The 24462-nt window shown below is 39.7% G+C and overlaps 1 protein-coding gene across 1 annotated transcript; it reads left to right on the plus strand.

The window, feature by feature from the left end:
- Positions 1-7490: 7490 nt before the first annotated feature.
- On the plus strand, positions 7491-8867 carry 1700009N14Rikl (RIKEN cDNA 1700009N14 gene like). Its single transcript, NM_001014062.1, has 2 exons — positions 7491-7623; positions 7846-8867. Exon 2 carries the CDS (start codon positions 7884-7886, stop codon positions 8532-8534), a length of 651 nt encoding a protein of 216 aa, NP_001014084.1. The 5' UTR covers positions 7491-7623; positions 7846-7883; the 3' UTR covers positions 8535-8867.
- Positions 8868-24462: the final 15595 nt, after the last annotated feature.

Below are 24462 nucleotides of genomic sequence, written 5' to 3' on the forward strand. Positions count from 1 at the left end.
AAAGCGATCTACTACAGATTCAATGCAATCCCCATCAAAATACCAATCCAATTCTTCAAAGAGTTAGACAGAACAATTTGCAAATTCATCTGGAATAACAAAAAACCCAGGATAGCTAAAACTATCCTCAACAATAAAAGGACTTCAGGGGGAATCACTATCCCTGAACTCAAGCAGTATTACAGAGCAATAGTGATAAAAACTGCATGGTATTGGTACAGAGACAGACAGATAGACCAGTGGAACAGAATTGAAGACCCAGAAATGAACCCACACACCTATGGTCACTTGATTTTTGACAAAGGAGCCAAAACCATCCAATGGAATAAAGATAGCATTTTCAGCAAATGGTGCTGGTTCAACTGGAGGTCAACATGTAGAAGAATGCAGATCGATCCATGCTTATCACCCTGTACAAAGCTTAAGTCCAAGTGGATAAAGGACCTCCACATCAAACCAGACACACTCAAACTAATAGAAGAAAAACTAGGGAAGCATCTGGAACACATGGGCAAAGGAAAAAATTTCCTGAACAAAATACCAATGGCTTATGCTCTAAGATCAAGAATCGACAAATGTGATCTCATAAAACTGCAAAGCTTCTATAAGGCAAAGGACACTGTGGTTAGGACAAAACGACAACCAACAGATTGGGAAAAGATCTTTACCAATCCTACAACAGATAGAGGCCTTATATCCAAAATATACAAAGAACTCAAGAAGTTAGACCGCAGGGAGACAAATAACCCTATTAAAAATGGGGTTCAGAGCTAAACAAAGAATTCACAGCTGAGGAATGCTGAATGGCTGAGAAACACCTAAAGAAATGTTCAACACCTTTAGTCATAAGGGAAATGCAAATCAAGACAACCCTGAGATTTTACCTCACACCAGTGAGAATGGCTAAGATCAAAAACTTAGGTGACAGCAAATGCTGGCGAGGATGCGGAGAAAGAGGAACACTCCTCCATTGTTGGTGGGTTTGCAGACTGGTACAATCATTCTGGAAATCAGTCTGGAGGTTCCTCAGAAAATTGGACATTGAACTACCTGAGGATCCAGCTATACCTCTCTTGGGCATATACCCAAAAGATGCCCCAACATATAAAAAAGACACGTGCTCCACTATGTTCATAGCAGCCTTATTTATAATAGTCAGAAGCTGGAAAGAACCCAGATGCCCTTCAACAGAGGAATGGATACAGAAAATGAGATACATCTACACAATGGAATATTACTTAGCTATCAAAAACAATGACTTTATGAAATTTGTATGCAAATGGTTGGAACTGGAAAATATCATCCTGAGTGAGGTAACCCTATCACAGAAAAACACACATGGTATGCACTCATTGATAAGTGGCTATTAGCCCAAATGCTTGAATTACCCTAGATGCCTAGAACAAATGAAACTCAAGACGGATGATCAAAATGTGAATGCTTCACTCCTTCTTTAAAAGGGGAACAAGAATACCCTTGGCAGGGAATAGAGAGGCAAAGATTAAAACAGACACAGAAGGAACACCCATTCAGAGCCTGCCCCACATGTGGCCCATACATATATAGCCATCCAATTAGACAAGACGGATGAAACAAAGAAGTGCAGGTCGACAGGAGCCGGATGTAGATCGCTCCCGAGAGACACAGCCAGAATACAGCAAATACAGAAGTGAATGCCAGCAGCAAACCACTGAACTGAGAATAGGACCCCCGTTGAAGGAATCAGGGAAAGAACTGGAAGAGCTTGAAGGGGCTCGAGACCCCATATGTACAACATTGCCAAGCAACCAGAGCTTCCAGGGACTAAGCCACTACCTAAAGTCTATACATGGACTGACCCTGGACTCTGACCTCATAGGTAGCAGTGAATATCCTAGTAAGAGCACCAGTGGAAGGGGAAGCCCTGGGTCCTGCTAAGACTGAACCCCCAGTGAACTAGATTGTTGGGGGGAGGGCGGCAATGGGGGGAGGATGGGGAGGGGAACACCCATAAAGAAGAGGAGAGGGAGGGATTAGGGGGATGTTTGCCCAGAAACCGGGAAAGGGAATAACACTCGAAATGTAAATAAGAAATACTCAAGTTAATAATAATAATAAAAAAAAAGTCACCTGTGGTGGCACACAACTTCAAAAGGAAGATTGGGAAAGTGAAAACACACAGATCCTTGGAGTTCTGTGGTCAACTAGACTTGCCAAGTTAATGAGTCTCAAGTTTAGTGAGAGAATCTCTCTCTAAAAATAAAATGGAGAGCAAGTGAAGAGCAACATTTGATATCAACCGAAGACTTCCGCACCTGTGCACATTCACCATCTCCTGTGGCCCTGGTGGGGATAGAGTGACATGGTTCCTCATCCAGCGACAGGGCCATGGTGTGAGCCTCCACCAGTGCCAATATCTGCTTTGTTTGTGGAATAATGCACATGTTTTCTGGACCCACTAGCACTGGAGGACTCTTTCCTTCCGTAGAATGCCTTCCCTGTTGACGTTAATGACTCCATGATAATTAAAAACAGTACAAGTTCACGAGTTGAGGGAGTGGCTATGTCTCTGCTAAAATGGTAAACTCTAAGACCTTCAGGACAGTCCTTAAGGCTGTGGGAAAGAGCTCTAAATGCTCAAGTTTGAAATCTATAATTTCTCAACCATGCAAAAACTAAGGGTACAATATGAATTATATGAGTGGCTTCATGAATCTAAAGGAACAAAAGCAGCTTTGCTGTGAGCCAACTTGTCAGAAAATTACTAAGGAAGGAGAAAAGAGATTAAGGAAGTGGTAGATGCAGGAGATCCCACCCAGTTAAGTTTTGTTTGTTTGTTTGTTTGCTTATGCTTACAAAGGCTAATAGATTCCCGAGTTCAGGATCAGCCTGGAACAAAGCAAGATTAGGCCCAAGTGTATTAGAAATGATAATTTTAGGGCAGGTTTTCACCCAACTATCTTATTTTCTGTGCAAACAGAACTCTGAATTCTCTTACAAAGTCACACACACACACACACACACACACACACACACACACACACACACATATATATATATATTTGCTGTCTCCTATGAATCAAAGAGTCATGGGATACTAATTCATAACAAGATAATCAAAAGAAAAATCTGGAAAAAATGACTAGATTGGTATGTAAAATAAAAGATTGGACCTGTGTTGTGAAGTAGATGAACTACACAGACAATTTTTTTTAGGATACAAAAAAGAACTGGGAGAACAGACACACTAAAAATAAACGAAAAGTATACATCTAAAAATTAAAAAAAATAATACAATGAGAATGCATTTGAGAAAACTAAATTATTTCCCATGTAATGCTTCCAATGACATAGTCTTAACTACTAGGAAATTATGGTAACCTTTTAAAACCTTAAATACCTCTATTTGAATAAATTTTAATCTCTACTGTTTTCTTATTTATTATAGATTAAAAAAATATATTCTACAAAGAGGCAATGTTGCCAAAAACTAGTTGTTATTTTCATGTTTATGAAAAACTTTTTGAAATAGAAAAAGTAATACCACCATAATATAGGGAAAACAGTACCCCTTTCTGTTATTTCACTTTTATTTTTCAAATTTCATCTCTTAGATGATTTAGTACTAAAATTTTAACAGCAGCATTAATACATCCATTCCATGATTCTCACAAGAGTCTCCTCAGGGCATTGGTTTGGAAAAGGTAATGGTAAAACCCAGCCAATGATTTATCCCAGGAATTAATCTAACTTTAGTAAGCTAGTCGTTATAAGTATGATAGAAATTTACACTTTTGCTCTTTTAATTAACTTCTGTGACAGTAAAAAGATTTTCTTCCCGAAAGGCGAGAGGTGAATAGATGATTTTGCCAAAGCTCTGACAAAGTGAACAATAAGTACATGCATCATGATTACTTAAAGACAAACAGACGTGCTACTGGTAATTTCCACTGCTGAGGGTGTAAATAAAGTGACAATTTATGTTCTTCTCAGACCGTTGATGAAAACTAGCTATTGCAGCTTAATAAGCCACAAGGATTAGTATTCTTAAATACGCTCCTAAGCCTGCAGATTCCCTGTGACACTCCATGAATCAAGGCTGATCTCTCTCATGGTTAGGGACTCTCTGCAATCATCTAGTATACTTGTTGTCTCCATGCTTCCCTACTTGGTGGAGGTCAGCATGCCTTGCTGTCTGAAGAAGGCAGCCAAAGCAGCAGAAGGCTTCTTGAGGCTCACATGGCTTTTCCTGATATGGAAATAAGTGTCTATTCACCCCAGAAATATCCAGTTATCAATCCAAAGATCCATTACCCTAGCAAATCTTGCAAACAAGACAGATTGTAGATTGACAGATTTATGTCATGGTTGGTGTCCAGGTTTCTGTTTCTATAACCTGCAGAGTATCTTTCCATCTGAAATGACTAGAACATAGGGGTGAAGGCTCCATGAAGGGAGCTGTCAACCCATCTACTTTCATCATTCTCTGGGGTATGTTCTTGAACAATTGATATGAGAAGATTTAGCCCACAGGACGTGGTGGCATTCTTGAATACGTGGCCCTTGGTTCTTTAAGAAAGATTGATCAAGTCATGGGAAGCAAGCCAGTAAGTAGTGATCCTCTGTGACTTCTGCTTCAGTTCTTCCTTTCAAATTCCTTCTATGAGTGCCTGCCCTCACACTGCCTTTCTTTGATGATGGATTATATATTGTAAGGTGAAATAAACCATTTCACACAAAAGGTTCTTTTGGTTATGGTCTTTATCATAGCAATAGAAAGAAAACCAGGACAATCCCTGCCAAGCTTTTCTGATTTGCTCACATTTTCTCCCATCTTAATTATAAGATAATTATTGCCACCATCATTACTTGCAGTGCTGGGGATTAACTGGGGGTTTACACATCCCACCCACACGCTAAGCTACTGAGCATGGCCTCATTAAGAAACTAGCATTTTGCGGAGGATAACTGTCAGTGTGGTTCTCAGCCCAAACAGAGCATCTATCTATTTTATCCCCCAGAAACAAGGTGCAGGGAACATAAAAAAAGGGAGTCAGAGATTGTATGAGGATGGGTTTGGGAAGGTCAGAGTGTAACAAATAAATGTCTTCTGGACTTAACAGGACCACTACACTTACGAACTCTCAGCAGCCGTGGCTGCCTGCCAAGATTAAGATCAATAATCCATCATGGAAAAGGAGGGGCTCATAGGTGCCCAGCCCAACAGAGCAGATATAGACCGATGATGGCTTCTGGGGGTAGAAGAGTCAGCTTATTTAAGGATGTAGTGGGGTCTGAATTGTTGAACATGATGTAGAGGATAGCCCCAGACTCATGAGTACTTGGGCAGCATAAGTTGTACTCAGAGGCTTGTTTGAGTAGGGAGAGGAGAGAAGAAGAAGCTAGAATAATGCAATAATGCATAGATAATGCGATAGAGGAAACATTTGGATCTAAGAAAGGCTAGAACGGGGAGTAGGAGTAATTTCTGTATGAAATTTTGAGAATTTAATTTTAAGATTAAAAAACTCAATTTCTGAAACTACAGAAATTGTCCAGCCATTGAAAGTACCTGTTGTCCTGCCAAGGTACCACTTACAGCCCAGTTTCCAGCACTTACACTCAGTGGTTAATAATTACCTCTCTATATGACAGTTCCGAGGGATCAGATACACTATTCTGGCTGCCTTGGACACACATTGTGACATTGTGACATTCACTTACAGAGACACACACAGTGACTCACACCTGTGATCTCAAGCATTCAGGAGGCCAATGCAGATGGTTACCATAAATTCAAAGCCAGCAAAGGCTACATAAGTTCCAGGTCAGCTTAAACTTCAGAAGGAAACCCTGACTCTAAATCCAGAACCCCTTAACTCACCACTCCCCACAAAAGGAAAGTGCTGTTTTAGATATCCCTGCAAACTTTAGGTACAAATGTATGCAGCCAAGGTATCCAATTCAGAAAATTAACATCTCCTCAGAGTGTTAGTTAACCTGTACACGTCTTAATGCATGTAACTCACAATGCACTAACTTATAACAACAGGCAGCATTGTCTAGGGAGTTGGGTTATGTTTCTAAATAGAATCAGGAGCCTTTTTGTTCACTGATGTGTTATGCCTAATACTTTGCTGTTGAACTGTGGGTAACTTTCTCAAACAAGTGTGTATTTTTCACATATGTTTCCCACAGCTGAAGATTTATATCTCCACCAGAGAAATTCAGAACATCTGGTGGTTTTGAAAATGATCCTTCCTTGATTTATTTAAGTATAATAAATGAATACACATGACAACAACTCTGTGTGTTCTACTGATAGACTCTAAGACTAATGAATCTTAGAATAAGCTAACTATCCATCCTTCCCAACTTCTCCGGAATGGCTTTAATCTATTTTTTTCCTTTCAGCTATTCTTCTAATTCATTACCTAATTGCCTAAGATATAAAAAGACATTTTGCTTAAATGAAGCAGCACCAGTAAAACAAATGAGCCTAGCTCTTGCCTGTGATAGCCATCCTAGCATTTAATCATTTATCCAAAGATTATCTCTAAAGAGCCACGTGCACTTTCCCGATCTCTCTGCCAGTGCCAAATTCTGGATGCATTTCATAAAATTTGCATTTGAGTGAAACCAAGCTTCATCTTCGTAAAACAAGTATTAAATATCACCTGAACTCAATTCTTCTTTGCAGGCTATGAAAATTAATTTTTTTGCATGATTTGATAAAATAGACATCATCAGCTTCACAAAGGGACGGAAAACACAGCTTCGAGCTTCCAGGGGGATGACTGAGAATGTGTGCCATAGTTCATTACAGGCTTGTAGCATGGGTCTCACAGGTCTCACAAGGTAGCAGGGGCACACACTTCACGTCTGTTTCCTACTGTTGCATGTCTGAATAAGTGAAAGGGCTAGTTGTAAAGATGTGTGCAAAAGGAAGCAATTAGGACCCTGGTGAATTCTGGAGTGAATGACAGTGACAGTGGCTGAGCCCACTACAGCTCAACTGCCCCAGTAGGGTAGCCAGAGAGCACACATCTCAAGAGTGGTGTTTTGTGGGTTCATCGAATACTCAGTGTAGATCCTATGCAATTCTATGGCTTTAGAGGAGTAAAGCAGAGTGCCTGAAAATGCTTAGGCAGTTAGAATATAGACCTGTCTGGCTAAGACACACAAAAATGTCATTAGAAAGTTAACATGTTAACCAACCAGTCCAAAACATTCCTAACCATGCAGAAACAATGTCTCTGTATATGATCTATCTCCTTTCATATTACTAAAAGGATACAAAAAATGCACAATTAATCTTTGAAAATGCTTTCCACTTATGGCCAGAACCAAGACAGGTCTGCACTATCTCCTCTGTAGATTATGATGTCATCAGGGAAGAATTTAAGAGCCTCTAACATTCTGTTTCTCTCCTCTCCCCTCCTCTCCCCGTCTCTCCTCTCCCCCATTTTCCCCTCTTCCCTCCCTTCTCCTCCCTTCCCACCCCTGCCATTGCTCTCTGTAAGTCGGGGTAGAAACAGAGGTCTAGGACCTCTACACCCCTTCCCGCTCTCCGGCAAACTCTTCTGAAGTCGTGTGCACAGATTCGGGATGATGCATCTGTAAAATCAGCCCCAAACAGGCAAGGTAAGGAAGCCAATTCATAGGAGAAGGGAGGCTGATGGTGAACAGCCAACTAAGTTATTAAAATTGTCAAAAAATTGTACGTCAAAACATTTTGAAGTCAGGGGGTAAATGCCTGCTTACATCTAGAAGTCTTCTTCATTTTAGGAAAACGTTTCATAAATGTTTTCTGATGATATGCAAAATATTCCAGCTTATGAATTTTGCTTCCCCATCTTTCCTTAGTGGGATATTGTGGAGACACTTCTGAAAGGATTGAGGTAATGGCTGCCGAGGGAGAGCCTCCAGTCCAGTTCAAGCTTGTCCTCGTGGGCGATGGTGGTACTGGGAAGACGACGTTTGTAAAACGCCACTTGACTGGTGAATTTGAAAAGAAGTATGTGGCCACCCTGGGCGTGGAGGTACATCCTCTGATGTTCCACACCAGCAGAGGGCCCATCAAGTTTAACGTCTGGGACACTGCTGGCCAGGAAAAGTTTGGGGGCCTGCGAGACGGCTATTACATCCAAGCCCAGGGTGCCATTATAATGTTCGATGTAACATCAAGAGTTACTTACAAAAATGTGCCCAACTGGCATAGAGATCTGGTACGGGTGTGTGAAAACATCCCCATTGTGCTGTGTGGCAACAAAGTGGATGTTAAAGACAGAAAAGTGAAGGCGAAGTCTATTGTCTTTCACCGCAAGAAGAATCTTCAATACTATGACATTTCTGCCAAAAGCAACTACAACTTTGAGAAGCCCTTCCTCTGGCTCTCCAGAAGACTCACTGGCGACTCTAACTTGGAGTTCGTTGCCATGCCGGCTCTAGCGCCACCTGAGGTGATCATGGACCCAGCATTAGCAAAGAAATATGAACGTGACTTGGAGGTAGCACAGACCACTGCCCTCCCTGATGAGGATGACGACCTATGAGAAAGTGAAGCTTGGAAGGCATCGCAAGCCTAGGGGGACAGGAAAATGAGCTATAACATCAGCTGTGTGGCCTGTGTGTCACCTTGCTACTTAACTAAGCAGACTCGGACTCCCAAGTCTATGGGAGCCAAACAGAAGACTTCGGAGTGAATGTGGCAGTTACAAACATACTTTCCGTCTGGAATTCGCAGATTTAGCTGCTTGGTGTGCATTTGTTTCTTCTCAGTTCAAAACTAAGAGTGCTGCAGTTACATCCTGTATTCTGTGGCAAGATCTTGGTACTGTAATTCCATTCCTTTTGCTTAAAATAAAGTAGCATTTCAAACACCAAAACATAATTTCAGAATATTAACGTAACATAAAAGAAAAACACCTTTTCAGAAAAATAAGCTTTTCCTTAGCAGGAGATCTTTTAAGAAACCTGAGTTTTGATTTGTTTTATCTGAAAATAATTTTCAGTGACCACTTAAATTCATTATGGGGCAGCAGTTATGAATCTGTGATATTTAGTGATTCCTATAATCACTCTGTGGTCTGATGCAGGGTAGCATAAGTTTTTGAAAGTCTAATGTAACACTGAATGACTTAGCAGACAAGTGAGAGTTTTCTTTATTTAATTTTGTCCTGGGGCTCTGTTTGGATATTGGAGCATAATTTATATTAAATCCTAAGTGTACACACACACACAACATATACATATATGTATATATATATATATATATCCAAGTAAAACATAAAATGTGTATCAAAAGTTATATTCAAAAATGTCAACTCTATTTACAATATAATTATGAAAATGAGTTGTTCACTTGAGGCTCATGGGAAGTCCTTATTGGCCTGTCTATCCCCTTTCTGTCTGACACGCTCACCTAATAAACTTGGGCTTGGGCTTGCTACTCTTTGGCTCACATTCTGACATGCAAACTGGCCCATTAGGAGTGGCAAGGAGGAATCGACAGTTAGCAAATGCCACAGTAAAAATCCATTCAGGTCAAGAGCATCAAGAATGTTAAGGAATGAGCATAAAATTTTTAAAAAGGTGGTTATGCAGTCTCAATACATTAATTATATAAGATATTTATGAAAACAAAAGAAATAAATGATTACATTGCAGAAACCCAAATCAACCAGAGCTAATGTCTTGGGAATTAAAGGAATGAAAAATATACTGGTTGGATTCCTGTCCCTATTGATTAGTATGAAGTCATCTAAACCTAAACTTGTGGTCATTCTACAAAATGTCAAACCATGCTCTCCAAATGCTTCAAGGCTATTGAAGACACGCACGGGAGAGCAATGTCAGAATGCACGAGGCTACAGAAATGTAGCTCCAGAATGCCTACATGAAGTGTAGTTTGATTTCAGATTGATTTCAGTGTGGAGGATAATATAGACAACTAAAAATTTCAAAATATGTATCAATGTGAATTCCCTCCTTTTAACAATCATGTTGTGGTTCTATAAGGAAAGGGTTTAAGAACTACTCACTAACAATAACTTTGTGGCATGTAGAGACAAACTTCTACAAAGAAAGAGGAGTGAATTAAATAAGAAAGATGAAAAAGTTACCACTGCCTAAGCACCCCCAAACATCCCCCATGAAACCGATATGAGTATTCTTCTAACTAATCTTGAAACTTTACAGAAGTTATATGCAAAAGAAAGGGGGATTGTGGTAGGAAGAGTAAGATATATGGGGGAGACAGAATTTTAAAAAGAAAAAGGAAACAACAAAAAAATCCCACCCCTAGTCCTATTAGGAGAACAAAATATGCAAGGAAAAGCTACAAGTATTCATCCCTGCTATTATGTCGTGGGATCTAAATTCCTCTATCTTAGTAAAAATCAAAGAAGTCCAATGGTTCTAGTGTGCAATGGTGGGGTGGTGATACTGCGATGAACACAGGTGAAGAGACCATATGGGAAGCAAATGAAACAGACGACAGATGAGGCGAGGCCTCAGCAGCCCACAGTGCCAACCAGTTCCACTTTCAGTCCTTCTTCCCCAAAGTTCCATTCCTAAGAAGCCATCTTAAATATCCCAAGCAACAGGACCTTTCAGAAGAAATACATGGGTTAGGAAAGTTAACCTTAAGAGTCCAAAGAGGTCATAAAATTTACTGGTTCAAATAATTACATTTTAGTGTGGTTAGTTATAAAGCAACTCATTGCAAGGAAAGGCTCACACCATGGATGGTATAAATATTTACTTTATTCATTCGCTATATATTGTACTAAGTATTTATATAGGACTTCAATGACAAGATTTTGGTTGCCAATTTCTATCTCATTAGGAAAAAATAAGTAGATACATAAGAGCATGCCACATCTATGAAACCTGTGAGAATGACGTGTATTGAGTTGAATATGCTTGGCCCAGGGAGTGGCACTATTAGGAGGTATGGTCTTGTTGGAGTAGATGTGGTTTTGTTAGAGGAAGTGTGCCACTGTGGGGGTAGGCTACCTCCTAGCTTCCTGGAAGGCAGTGTTCTAGTTGCCTTCAGAACAAGATGCAGAACTCTCAGCTCCTCCAGTGCCATGCCTTCCTTGATGATTTCATGCTTCCGACCATGATGATAATGGACTGAACCACAGGACCTGTAAGCCAGACCCAACAGACATGTAATCCCTAACCAAGACAAGGTGCATGAAAATCTAGGCACTGAGTGATTAAATTGAAACCATGAGGTCATAGAAAGTCACTGAAAATGGGAGAAACAATGTCTGAAAACTTATTATAGTCATACAGAACCTAGCATGAGCCTTGTAGAAGGAGCATGGTATGAACCATACTACTGAGAAAACATCATTATGGCTGGCTTTACATCCAGGGAAAGACTGGAGACAAAAATTAAATTGTCAACTTATACCTAAGAAGTCTTTTGTTCGTCTTATAATTTTGCTGCTTGACATGTTGCGTAGCATGTATTAGCTTCTGAGAAAACAAAGAAAACAAACAAACAAAAAACAAACAAAACCCACTAAATGTTTCCAGAAAAGAATAAAGAAAAAAAGCGAAAAAGGTAGGAAGAAGAAAAGGGGATGTTGTCCCTATGCTAACATTTCCGGTGTATACATGCCTGCACTATCACACATTGGCTCTCAAATTTCCCCATTTCCATTGAGACATTTATAAAATCTTTATACATTCAAACTCATTTTTCATATCTAGTAAGTTAGAACTTTTAAATAAACTTAATACAAAAATTTTCAATATGCAGCCAACTTTAAAGACAGACATTCCCACCGTGCTTCCCTCCTGCATGGTTAACATGAGGAAGGTGCTCCTTGACTAATTCTACACAGACCTTTGAGTTTTAAAGGTAAAACAATTAATGTTGTTGCTAGTTCAGCTAGACACTGTTTAAAAGAGACTTAGATGCTCATGTCCAGGTCTAAGCATCCGTGAATACTACCGAAAATCCAGTTTGAAAACTCAGAATCCATACATACACAGTAGTGAATTCTGCAAGGGACTATGCTGTTATTCGTTCAGTGGGCTATCCAGAAAAAACATTCTAAAATGAGCCAGTCTGTGTAAATGACTGCTATATCACAGACTGTTGAATGCAAATGTATGTTAGCATGTAGTTCCCAGCACCAGAAGAGCAGAGAAATGGAGTTTGTATTCCAAATACTGGAATTTTAAAGAATGTAGATGTTAGCAGTAGCTATAGAAAAAAAATGTGGATACACTATTTTTAATGATTTATAACAGATTTCAGATGCCCAATTTTCTTCCCATTGTTGCCAGTCTGAAGTATCTGCTGCAAATTTCATTTATCTCATGAAAGAAATTTGCATGAGACCTTGAGTATGAGAATCTTTCATTATTTTTGTCCCTTTTTTCTTTATGGAATTCTTCAAAGTTAAAACCATATAACTTTATCTTGGATAGCCCTCACCTCCTCACTGATGTCTCTTGTCCTAATAAAGAGGAGACTTTATAGAGATCTGTCTTTTATTCACAACTGAAATCTACGGCGAGACAGATCCATTACCTTGGTTGTATCTTCATTCCTTTTGGTTATAGACTATTGAGACAAGAAAGTGGAACTTCCCCAAAGAATCTCGTGCTTGGTCAAGTAAAAGGCTGAAGCCTGCCTTCAGCCAGCATTGCACTTGTACCCCAGGAAGATTTCACACACTGGACAGCATGTCAGGCCACCTTGCAAAAGAGACCTGAGTCCAGACAGTGATCATGGGTCAGACTTGACAGCATTGGATCACTACCCTGCCTCATTTGCTCTATTTAAACCTAAACCTCAGGTTGAAACCCCACAAGTGGATCTGGAGGGGATCCCTGAACTTCTCTGTTCCTCTCCCCAGTATGGTCACATTGAACAAATCTTCCTTCCCGCTTTTTACCTCTGGTCGTGGAGATAGTATGAATTGGCCTGCTGAAGATGAGTGGCTAGCTTGTCGAAGCTGCTGAGGCCCAGGCTCAGAGGTCTGGGAACACCGGAAACCTGGAGCTTTTCTGCTCCACAAGGAAGCCTCGTTGCTAGCGCAGAGCCTGCTGTTCTCACCCTCTTCTCAAGGAAGCCAGTGTTGATCCACATTATGTGTATTTGACTGCTTCAGTAGGCATTGAATCCATGTGAATGTGACCATGGAGAAATACATAACTCTTTACTACCAACCGGATGCAGTCATTTCCTCTCGCTTATGCTCGTGCTGTTTTGGGTTGTAGTCGCTACATGACCTCACATGCCTGCAGCTCCTGACCCTTTTCAGTTAAACCTGCTCTCCCACCTTGGTGTTAAACTGGTCGCTCTACATCTATTTCCCAGCATGCCTCATGATTTTCCTATTAACTGCAGGGCAAAACCCCTTATTTTCAGTACGGTTGGATAGGAGATAGCGTTCACTAATACCAATCTGTGAAATATTTCTCATTTTTTTAATTAGTAGGCAACTACACAAGAGAGTCATACCAACCTCTCCAGATTTGGTAGCTAACAGAAATATGCTGAATCCAAAACTCCCAACCACATCCAATACTTAATATTGTTTTAATATGTGAATTAATAAAGTAGATGGAGTAGGATTTTGCTCAGTTATGTTATCTCTATTTTTTTTATTTTTAAGGTTGAAAAGCTTGATTTTGAGGTCTCTTGTTGCTTGAAATCATACAATAAGCAACAGCCCTCCTTCCTAAGTATTTACCGTCTTTGTTTTGAGAATATACAACATGTCAATTCAATGCAAAATGGAGTGTCGTGCTTCTTTTCTGTCCAACTCCTGTTTTACAGTTCTGTGTGTGTGTGTGTGTGTGTGTGTGTGTGTGTGTGTGTGTGTGTGTGTGTGCGCGCATGTGTGTGTGTAAGCATGTGTGTGGTGGTGGGTGTAAATTTTCTTTATCAAGTATTTTGGTGAATTTTGGCAGGCCCTTAAAGGATACCTTTAGAAGTAAGTCAGACCAATCCATATTTTATTCACCGAGCCAAGCCTCAGTAACCTGAATCACCTTCTTTAACGCTTTGATGTCTCAATTTGCTCATTGAAAATGTAGACCAAGTTATGAACTTGGGAAAACATCAAGACAAAATAGCGCACACAGTAAACTTCACTATGAAAAATTATAGTAATACTATTCTAAATGACAGTATAACCAAACCATAGCAGAATTGTTCACCTGTTAATGAGGCTTTGAGTGAATTTGTTTTCAACAAATGAGCATAATATTTTATTCCATCAGCTTTGACACAAAGGCCGCCACAGTATAATTTCATATTCAGTCTCTTTCTAATCATTTCAATCTCTCTCACACTTCTCTCCTTGTATCCTCCCTTTTTCTAAAACCTGTTTTTTTCTACTAGTTTCTCTAGCCCAAGAATTATTTCTGTACAATCTTTATTCACTTCAAACATGATTGTGAATAAAACAGTTGATCAAATACCACATATTCCCAGGTGACTACATTCCCATGTCTGTGAGCCACATAGTAAAGGACCCGACCCTCACCTAATAGCATCATTTTATGACCTATCAGTAGCTTCTAACTAGGCTGTTCTTTCTCTTACTTCTATCCATCTGTAATCTGTTCATGGCCTCTTAACTAACAGAAGCTTTACGGTTAGGTGTTTATGTATATGAACACCTTTAAAATCCCTTTGTAGCTCTCCATCAGCAATTATACAATTCAAATCTTTCCCACCAAACCTTTAATCGCATTGCTTTTCTGACAACATCTTAACTGTAGTATGAGTTTTGCCTATTGGATTATACATTTCGGCTTTCATCTATTCTTAGAACATTATCCTAATACCCAGCTTATCTTTGATTCCACTCACCCAACTTTTATAAATATTTGATTTGACAATATACTTTGCATTTACTTCTCTCCTCCCTTGGTGTGCATATACCCTTTTATATCTACATCACCCTCCACTTGCTGTTTCCTTCGATTTATCACACTTTAATGACAAGTTTGTTCTCTTTCTACTCCATCTATAAGTTCAGAGGGTAAAATTTAAGATATATGTATATAATATTTAAGATATTATATATATAATATATGTGTGTATCTATCTGTGTGTATAGAGATAGATAAACAGACAGACAAATAGATAAATAGATAGATAGGTAGGTAGATAGAAGATAGATAGATAGATAGATAGATAGATAGATAGATAGATAGATGGGATAGAAATATATAGAGATAGTTGACAGATGATTGATGGATGGATAGATAGATAGATAGATAGATAGATAGATAGATTGATTGATAGATAGAGATATAGAGATATAATCTCAAGTCCAGCAAAGTGTTTGGTACCTAATATTGCAGCAGCCTTGTGAAAAGGTCCTCATGCTGAACACATCATTTCCTCACAGAGAGCAACAGGGAGGGGTGTGATGGGAGCTGGTGCTTCAGACTGCCACTGCAGATGGGAACGTTGATTTTTGTCAGAATTCTTGGACTCCCTGTTTTTCTCCTGGAGTTCCTGCCACAGTTCCTGCTGTTGAGGAACCATCTTGAAGCCCACTGTCTCTTGGAAATAGTTATCATCCTGAATAAGTTGTATTCTATGATCTTTCCACATTCTTGTGACATTTTATTAGGTATGCTTTCTACATGATATCGCTCTCCTTGTACATGGGATTACTTTTGGTAACTTCACATCACAAGGCATGGCATAGTACCATAAGTACAGTAATAAACATAAAAGAAAAATCAGATGGCAACCAAACCGTTCAATAAGGAACTCTCTCTGATGCTGCTGACATATTTATAGTGGCCATAGACTATGCTTCCATGTTTAAATGCTGTAGGTAATTCACTTAAATAAATATTTCTTTTATAAATACCATCATTTTATTTTGACAACATTTCATAAGAACATTCGACTTTTTCCATTATGCATATAAATAAAAACTTGGAAAAATTTAAATTGCCATCTGCCAAATGTATAATTACTTGTGGCTAGTAGAAACTCAGACTGAGGTTTCTCTTTTATGTGTGATATTTGCAACATGAAATCATGTGTCTATGCATATGTATGTATATATGTGCATGTGTATTTGTGTGCATGGAGACCTAAGGTTGATCACTTGTCTTTATCATTCTCTACAGAGAGAGAGAGAGAGAGAGAGAGAGAGAGAGAGAGAGAGAGAGAGAGGCAGTATCTCTCACACAAACCCAGTATTCAACTAGCTTGGTCTAGGGAGCAGCTGTCTCTGCCTCCTTGTTGTGTGACAATTTCCTCCATAATAAAACATTTTATGTTGGAGAAAAGCTCATCTAAAGGGATGTAAAGCATTCTGTCTTGCAAGGAAACACATTAAATTCAGAAAGTAAACTCAAAAGCTTCAAGAAGTCCCTGAAACTGATCAGATAAGTAGGTTTTTCCCTCTCTAAGCACACACAAGCGGTAAAGACTGCTGAGAGACAAAGCAATGGAGATGTGTGAAAGAGATAGTAACCAGCTAAACTTACTTGAAGAGGCTCAGATCAACTAAGCATTTAATAAAGACACTCTGCAGCCCATCAAGCTGCCTTCAGGACATGTGGTGAACTGCAGGTTTCCAGCTTTCGTGAGCTATTACCCATGCTGTAATGGGCATCTAGTAATGAATCTCTGCCTGTGTCATTTCTGCTCTAAGTAACCTCTCATCCATATTCTTGTGGAAACTACAATAAAATTCATTGTATCACTAAGTTGGGATTGTATGCACCTTTACTTTGGTTTGTCATCAACTGCATATTTGGAGTAGGGAGATATTTGTTCATGTCTCCAAGGGAACAGTAGCACACAATGCTTGAAAATGTTAATATTATAGCATCTTTGTCCATCATTCATGTAGATTCTGGGTTTCTAACCTCCAGTCCTCCTGATTTCATCCACTGAGCAATTTTCCCAGTTACATCCTGAAGTCTCTTTATAGATAAATAGCTACAGTGCTAGTTGACGTGCTTTGATTTCAAGCCCTAATGATACAATCTGTAGTTCCCTTTATGACAAGGACTGTACACTTTCCTTCATTTGGAAACCTGCAGGTAAGTTAACTGAATGCACTCTCACACAGACTCCTCTTTCAAACATAGACCAAATCAAATCAGTGACACCTATTCAAAATTGTACAGATAGCAGGCCCATTTTCTACAACAATAAGAACATACAACATATTTATAAATAACTTTAATATCAACCAAGATCATAGTATTTTCACTCTGCAAACCCACAGGGAATAGTTACATCCATCTATTGAAAATGTCTTTACACAAATGGCAATAGCTTTTCTTTAATAGTGTCCCCAGATAGCTCATCTTTTAAGTGACTATCAAACTCTTGGTACCATTTATTTTTAATGCTTCACTTATTTCCAAGCAATTGGATAGATATAAGACTACCACAAAAAAATTTTTGTTTTCTTTCAACAATACAAAGCATCATCTCTACTGCAGCAAAAAGATATCTAAGAAAAGAGTGAAGGACTTCTTTTGTTTAATGGTGATTTCTGGAACCTTAAATGCTCATTCATTTTCCAATTGTTTCTTGCTCCATTGCTTTAGATGCTTTTGTTTGCAAGTATCAAAGCAGAAAGGCACGTTTTCAATATCTGCTCAGAAGCAATAACGAACATGTTGCTCTAAATTGTGAGGACCGAGTAGCACCAGTTTCTTCCCCTTTCCTACATATAGATTAATCTAAATCCAGATTTTTCTCCAGAGCTAAATGTTTATAGAGACACTCTGGAAACCACATTGCCTTCCAGGTCCCCCACAACAGAATTCTTTGTGTCATTAGCTGAACCATGTTTATATATCTGGGTTTTTATTAATGTATCATTAATATGCATCTAATTATTCGGTAAGTGCTTTAACTAGATCATCTGTGTTTAACTCTCCAATAAGTATGTGAAATTAAATAACTTACCCGAGGAGTTGTAGGTGAACTTTGACTGTGCCTGGTCTCAGCTATCCTGGGTCCCAGATCGAGAAATACATAGTGTCTAAGGAAGTTCCACACCTATGAGCACCGTAGATCCACATGGCAAAGCTGCAGTCATTTGAAAAAAAAAGTTACTTAAAATGGCTAGAAAGAAGCCTACCCCCAAAAATGGCCCCTCGTGTATTACAACAATTTGTTGTATGTTCTGCCTGGACAGAGATTTCCTCCAAAAGTGACGCTGAATGATAGCAAACTCCAAAGAAAACTAGTTGGAGCACTCATCATATTCCAGTGAACTTTGCTCTAGAAATTGGAATATGTTCCAGGAAGCAATGCCAGATCCACACTAGCAGGATCCAAATCGTGCACGTAAGTGGGTAACTGGTTCTGCTTTCTGAAAAACAAAACAAAACAAAACATTAATCCTGATGTAGTTTGGCTATTCAGAGCTTGATGTGAAGAGGCCAAATGCGGATTGTTCCTGTCCAAACCCCTGCTGAAATTTGATTGCTAGCGTAAAGGTGTCAGGAGGTTGAACCTTTATGGGGTCACGGGGTCATACTCGGTGTCCTGCTGGAGACTGAGCTAGTTCATATGGAAAGAAAGTTGTTTCTTCAAGAGAGCAGGTTTGTATCCCAAAGGAATCCATGACTTCGCCTCTCGCCCACATGAGCCACTCACTGCTCTCCTGTTAGCCATTATGCCAGTGCATAGCCTAAGGTGCCGCAGTTAAATCTGAATTTCTAATCCTCCAAAACTTCAAGACAAAAAGGAATGTGTTCCTTATAAATTAACCAGTCTCTACTCTTTCGTTGCAGTAACAGAAAACAAATTAAGACAAAGGGGAGGAATGACGTCAGAATGCGCAGCAATTCAGCGGAAAAAGCCAGAAATGCTGAAACGTATTCCCAGAAACTAGCAGAGAGAAAGTAAAGACTGAAAACTGGGGATCTGTCAGAGGAACAGAGCTGGGCTTACAACACAGATAGGCAACAGCAGACCTTCTGAAGACCTATGAACTTGTTTTATGTTTGCCAGCTGTGACCAGCCATGATGCTTCTTATAACGATCTAGTAAAAATTGGTGAGGGAAAAGTAACAATTTGGTACCAAAGGTACCAGCAGGATATCTAATCACTGAATAGGAAAGGTAGTTAATATCTAAAGGGACAAGAAGACTACAAGTGTAAGTATAATGAAAACAAAACTAAATCCAAATTTATAATGAAATAGTCCTTTTAAATGGTATAGGAGAGAAATTCGTCTCCAGCAGAATGAGGGAAAGCTTGTTTCAGTTCACAGCTTGTTCAATTCAGTTCTGCTCCCTGGAAACATTTACAATGGAAGAAAGGTTAATAAGATCCCCTGGTGGTAGTCAGGGCATGGATGCTGGAGAGGAGGAAGAATGAATCCTTATTTCCATCCAATCTGTTTTGCCTTTTCAGTCTAATGAGACGTGCCAAGCACTCCTATTATAGTAATTTACCATAATGTATATGGTGAGCTAACCCTGACACCACACAACACAACGAATGTGTCTATTTCCCAAATAATTGAAAAGCAGACATGAAAACATTTTCTTTAGGAATGGACTATTAGATTGCCCACACAGCGTGCTGGCTACTGGATCACTTAAGTGACTATGCTACCTGTATTTATGTATTTCTGGATAGGCACAGCTGACGGTATAAACTCATTTTATGGGATTGCTAAAACAGCTGCAGGAAAGAGATAAAGACATTTAATCATTTTAATTTGCTATCACCTAAACACAATAGCAGTGTAACAAAATTGCCCAGGATTATTGAAAATAATCTGTCATCGGAATTGATGATATTTACCAAAGCACTTCCACTAGCAAAGCTCAGTCTGTTCTCGGGGTTGAAAAAAGAGAAATATACTTCATGCCAGCTGAGAGTGCCCTTGGTTCCACCTGCGTCCATATTTAATAACAGCATTAACCTCCACAAAACTGATTTTGGATAAAGATTTTGTTTCTTCCAAGGAGCAAAGCATTCTACTGGAAATGTAGATCAGAAGACAGTGTCCGCAGAAGCTCTGATTGAATGGAGTTAACACTAAAGGCCACATATAAAACATAAGGCTAAATATAGAGAGAATCTGCATTATTATTCACCCCAAATAACTTCTATTTATGTAATTTTTAGCATATGTTAAAAGTCAACAATCTTGATAAACTCAATAAAAAGAGAAATTTACTTCCAGAGGCTTACATAGTTCCAGAGAGATGATTTTCTTTACACCAACAAATGTCAGAAATGATCAGAGACAGACTAGGAGTCATGCGATAGGAAAAACTTGGTTTCACTTCATCAGGGACCAACATAGGATACAGGTTGAGAAAGTTATGACTTTCCTTACCCATTAAGAGAATGACTTTGGCTGAATGTAGACACAGCCACCATCTCGTTCCTGCACACTCTGCTGTCACTGGTGTCATGGGCCCAGATAGGTTGACACACAATCTGAATAAGGGATAAGGTTTTTTTTTTGTGTCATCAGCACCCTATGCAATTGTGCTGACACAAACTAGACAACAGAGAATGAGCTGCAGATAAGGGCTTACAGCCACTAATGATGCCAACAAACATCCCTCGAGGAGTGGAACTTGGTAGGACTTTAAAGCTTTTATTTGTAGTCATTTATTTATTATTGATTGGCAGATTGATTAATGTTCTATGTTCAGAAATGGATGTGCCATGGTATACCGGTTTGGGATCAAAGGACAACTGGTGAGAACTTGTTGTCTTCTTTAAACATGTGAGAGTCAGGGATCAAACTTAGGGCATCGAGCTTGATCTGCACCTTTACTTTTCCTGCACCAGGGATTGTACCCAGGACCTCATGCCCACTATTGACATGCATGCTCGTGTGATTTTCAATGTATAGGACTCCCACAAATTGATGTTGGACAAGCTCAATACCACCTAACATTCAGTTCCCAATAGTCTTTGCATAGTTTTAAACTAAAAGGGATATTCAAAATGATGCTTTTCAACTTTCATATTTTTTTAATTTTATTGAATTCCTTTTTACAGTCCAGATTTTATTCCCGCCTCCCACTCCACCCTCTGACTATTCCACATCCCATATCTCTTCCCCCTGTCTCCACAAGCATGTCTCCATACCCCCACACCCCACAACCTACCAGACCTCTCCACTCCCAGGGGCCTCCAGTCTCTTGAGGTTTAGGTGCATCTTCTCTCACTGAAGACAGACCAGGCAGTCTTTTGCTCTATATGTATTTGGGGCATCATATCAGCTGGTGTATGCTGTCTGGTTGGTGGTTCAGTGTCTGAGAGACCTCAGGGGTCCAGATTAGTTGAGACTGCTGGTCTTCCTATGGGATTGTCTCTCCTCCTTAGCTCCTTCTAGCTTTTCCCTAATTCAACCATTGGTTGGGTGCATCTGACTCTTTCAGCTGCTTTGTTTGGTCTTTCGGAGGGCAGTCATGATAGGCCCCTTTTTGTGAGCACACCATAGCATCATTAATAGTGTCGTGTCTTGGGGCCTCCCCTTGAGCAGGATCCCACTTTGGGCCTGCCTCTGAACCTCCTTTTCCTCAGGCTCTTCTCCATTTTTTTTATTTATTTTTTTTATTAACTTGAGTATTTCTTATATACATTTCAAGTGTTATTCCCTTTCCCGGTTTCCGGGCAAACAACCCCTCTCCCCTCCCCTTCCTTATAGGTGTTCCCCTCCCAACCCTCCCCCCATTGCCGCCCTCCCCCCATAGTCTAGTTCACTGGGGGGTTCAGTCTTAGCAGGACCCAGGGCTTCCCATTCCACTGGTGTTCTTACTAGGATATTCATTGATACCTATGGGGTCAGAGTCCAGGGTCAGTCCATGTATAGTATTTAGGTAGTGGCTTAGTCCCTGGAAGCTCTGGTTGCTTGACATTGTTGTACTTTTGGGGTCTCGAGCCCCTTCAAGCTCTTCCAGTTCTTTCTCTGATTCCTTCAACAGGGGATCTATTCTCAGTTCAGTGGCTTGCTGCTGGCATTCGCCTCTGTATTTGCTGTATTCTGGCTGTGTCTCTCAGGAGCAATCTACATCCGGCTCCTGTCGGTCTGCACTTCTTTGCTTCATCCATCTTGTCTATATGGGTGGCTGTATATGTATGGGCCACATGTGGGGCAGGCTCTGAATGGGTGTTCCTTCAGTCTCTGTTTTAATCTTTGCCTCTCCCTTCCCTGCCAAGGGTATTCTTTTTCCTCATTTAAAGAAGGAGTGAAGCATTCACATTTTGATCATCTGTCTTGAGTTTCATTTGTTCTATGCATCTAGGGTAATTCAAGCATTTGGGCTAATAGCCACTTATCAATGAGTGCATACCATGTATGTCTTTCTGTGATTGGGTTAGCTCACTCAGGATGATATTTTCCAGTTCCAACCATTTGCCTACGAATTTCATAAACTCGTTGTTTTTGATAGCTGAGTAATATTCCATTGTGTAGATGTACCACATTTTCTGTATCCATTCCTCTGTTGAAGGGCATCTGGGTTCTTTCCATTTTCTGGCTATTATAAATAAGGCTGCGATGAACATAGTGGAGCACGTGTCTCTTTTATATGTTCGGGCATCTTTTGGGTATATGCCCAAGAGAGGTATAGCTGATTCCTCAGGCAGTTCAATGTCCAATTTTCTGAGGAACTTCCAGACTGATTTCCAGAATGGTTTTACCAGTCTGCAATCCCACCAACAATGGAGGAGTGTTCCTCTTTCTCCACATCCTCGCCAGCATCTGCTGTCACCTGAGTTTTTGATCTTAGCCATTCTCACTGGTGTGAGGTGAAATCTCAGGGTTGTTTTGATTTGCATTTCCCTTATGACTAAAGATGTTGAACATTTCTTTAGGTGTTTCTCAGCCATTCGGCATTCCTCAGCTGTGAATTCTTTGTTTAGCTCTGAACCCCATTTTTTAATAGGGTTATTTGTTTCCCTGCGGTCTAACTTCTTGAGTTCTTTGTATATTTTGGATATAAGGCCTCTATCTGTTGTAGGATTGGTAAAGATCTTTTCCCAATCTGTTGGTTGCCGTTTTGTCCTAACCACAGTGTCCTTTGCCTTACAGAAGCTTTGCAGTTTTATGAGATCCCATTTGTCGATTCTTGATCTTAGAGCATAAGCCATTGCTGTTTTGTTCAGGAAATTTTTTCCAGTGCCCATGTGTTCCAGATGCTTCCCTAGTTTTTCTTCTATAAGTTTGAGTGTGTCTGGTTTGATGTGGAGGTCCTTGATCCACTTGGACTTAAGCTTTGTACAGGGTGATAAGCATGGATCGATCTGCATTCTTCTACATGTTGCCCTCCAGTTGAACCAGCACCATTTGCTGAAAATGCTATCTTTTTTCCATTGGATGGTTTTGGCTCCTTTGTCAAAAATCAAGTGACCATAGGTGTGTGGGTTCATTTCTGGGTCTTCAATTCTATTCCATTGGTCTATCTGTCTGTCTCTGTACCAATACCATGCAGTTTTTATCACTATTGCTCTGTAATACTGCTTGAGTTCAGGGATAGTGATTCCCCCTGAAGTCCTTTTATTGTTGAGGATAGCTTTAGCTATCCTGGGTTTTTTGTTATTCCAGATGAATTTGCAAATTGTTCTGTCTAACTCTTTGAAGAATTGGATTGGTATATTGATGGGGATTGCGTTGAATCTGTAGATTGCTTTTGGTAAAATGGCCATTTTTACTAAATTAATCCTGCCAATCCATGAGCATGGGAGATCTTTCCATCTTCTGAGGTCTTCTTCAATTTCTTTCCTCAGTGTCTTGAAGTTCTTATTGTACAGATCTTTTACTTGCTTGGTTAAAGTCACACCGAGGTACTTTACATTATTTGGGTCTATTATGAAGGGTGTCGTTTCCCTAATTTCTTTCTCAGCTTGTTTCTCTTTTGTATAGAGGAAGGCAACTGATTTATTTGAGTTAATTTTATACCCAGCCACTTTGCTGAAGTTGTTTATCAGCTTTAGTAGTTCTCTGGTGGAACTTTTGGGATCACTTAAATATACTATCATGTCATCTGCAAATAGTGATATTTTGACCTCTTCTTTTCCGATCTGTATCCCCTTGATCTCCTTTTGTTGTCTGATTGCTCTGGCTAGAACTTCAAGAACTATATTGAATAAGTAGGGAGAGAGTGGGCAGCCTTGTCTAGTCCCTGATTTTAGTGGGATTGCTTCAAGTTTCTCTCCATTTAGCTTAATGTTAGTAACTGGTTTGCTGTATATGGCTTTTACTATGTTTAGGTATGGGCCTTGAATTCCTATTCTTTCCAGGACTTTTATCATGAAGGGGTGTTGAATTTTGTCAAATGCTTTCTCAGCATCTAATGAAATGATCATGTGGTTCTGTTCTTTCAGTTTGTTTATATAATGGATCACGTTGATGGTTTTCCGTATATTAAACCATCCCTGCATGCCTGGGATGAAGCCTCCTTGATCATGGTGGATGATTGTTTTGATGTGCTCTTGAATTCGGTTTGCCAGAATGTTATTGAGTATT

Source organism: Rattus norvegicus, chromosome 5 (assembly GCF_036323735.1).
Source record: "Rattus norvegicus strain BN/NHsdMcwi chromosome 5, GRCr8, whole genome shotgun sequence".
NCBI lineage: Eukaryota > Metazoa > Chordata > Mammalia > Rodentia > Muridae > Rattus > Rattus norvegicus.

Bases quoted from the DNA above. Each gene is read 5' to 3' on its own strand.
- 1700009N14Rikl (NM_001014062.1), top strand. From the start codon at position 7,884: ATGGCTGCCGAGGGAGAGCCTCCAGTCCAGTTCAAGCTTGTCCTCGTG.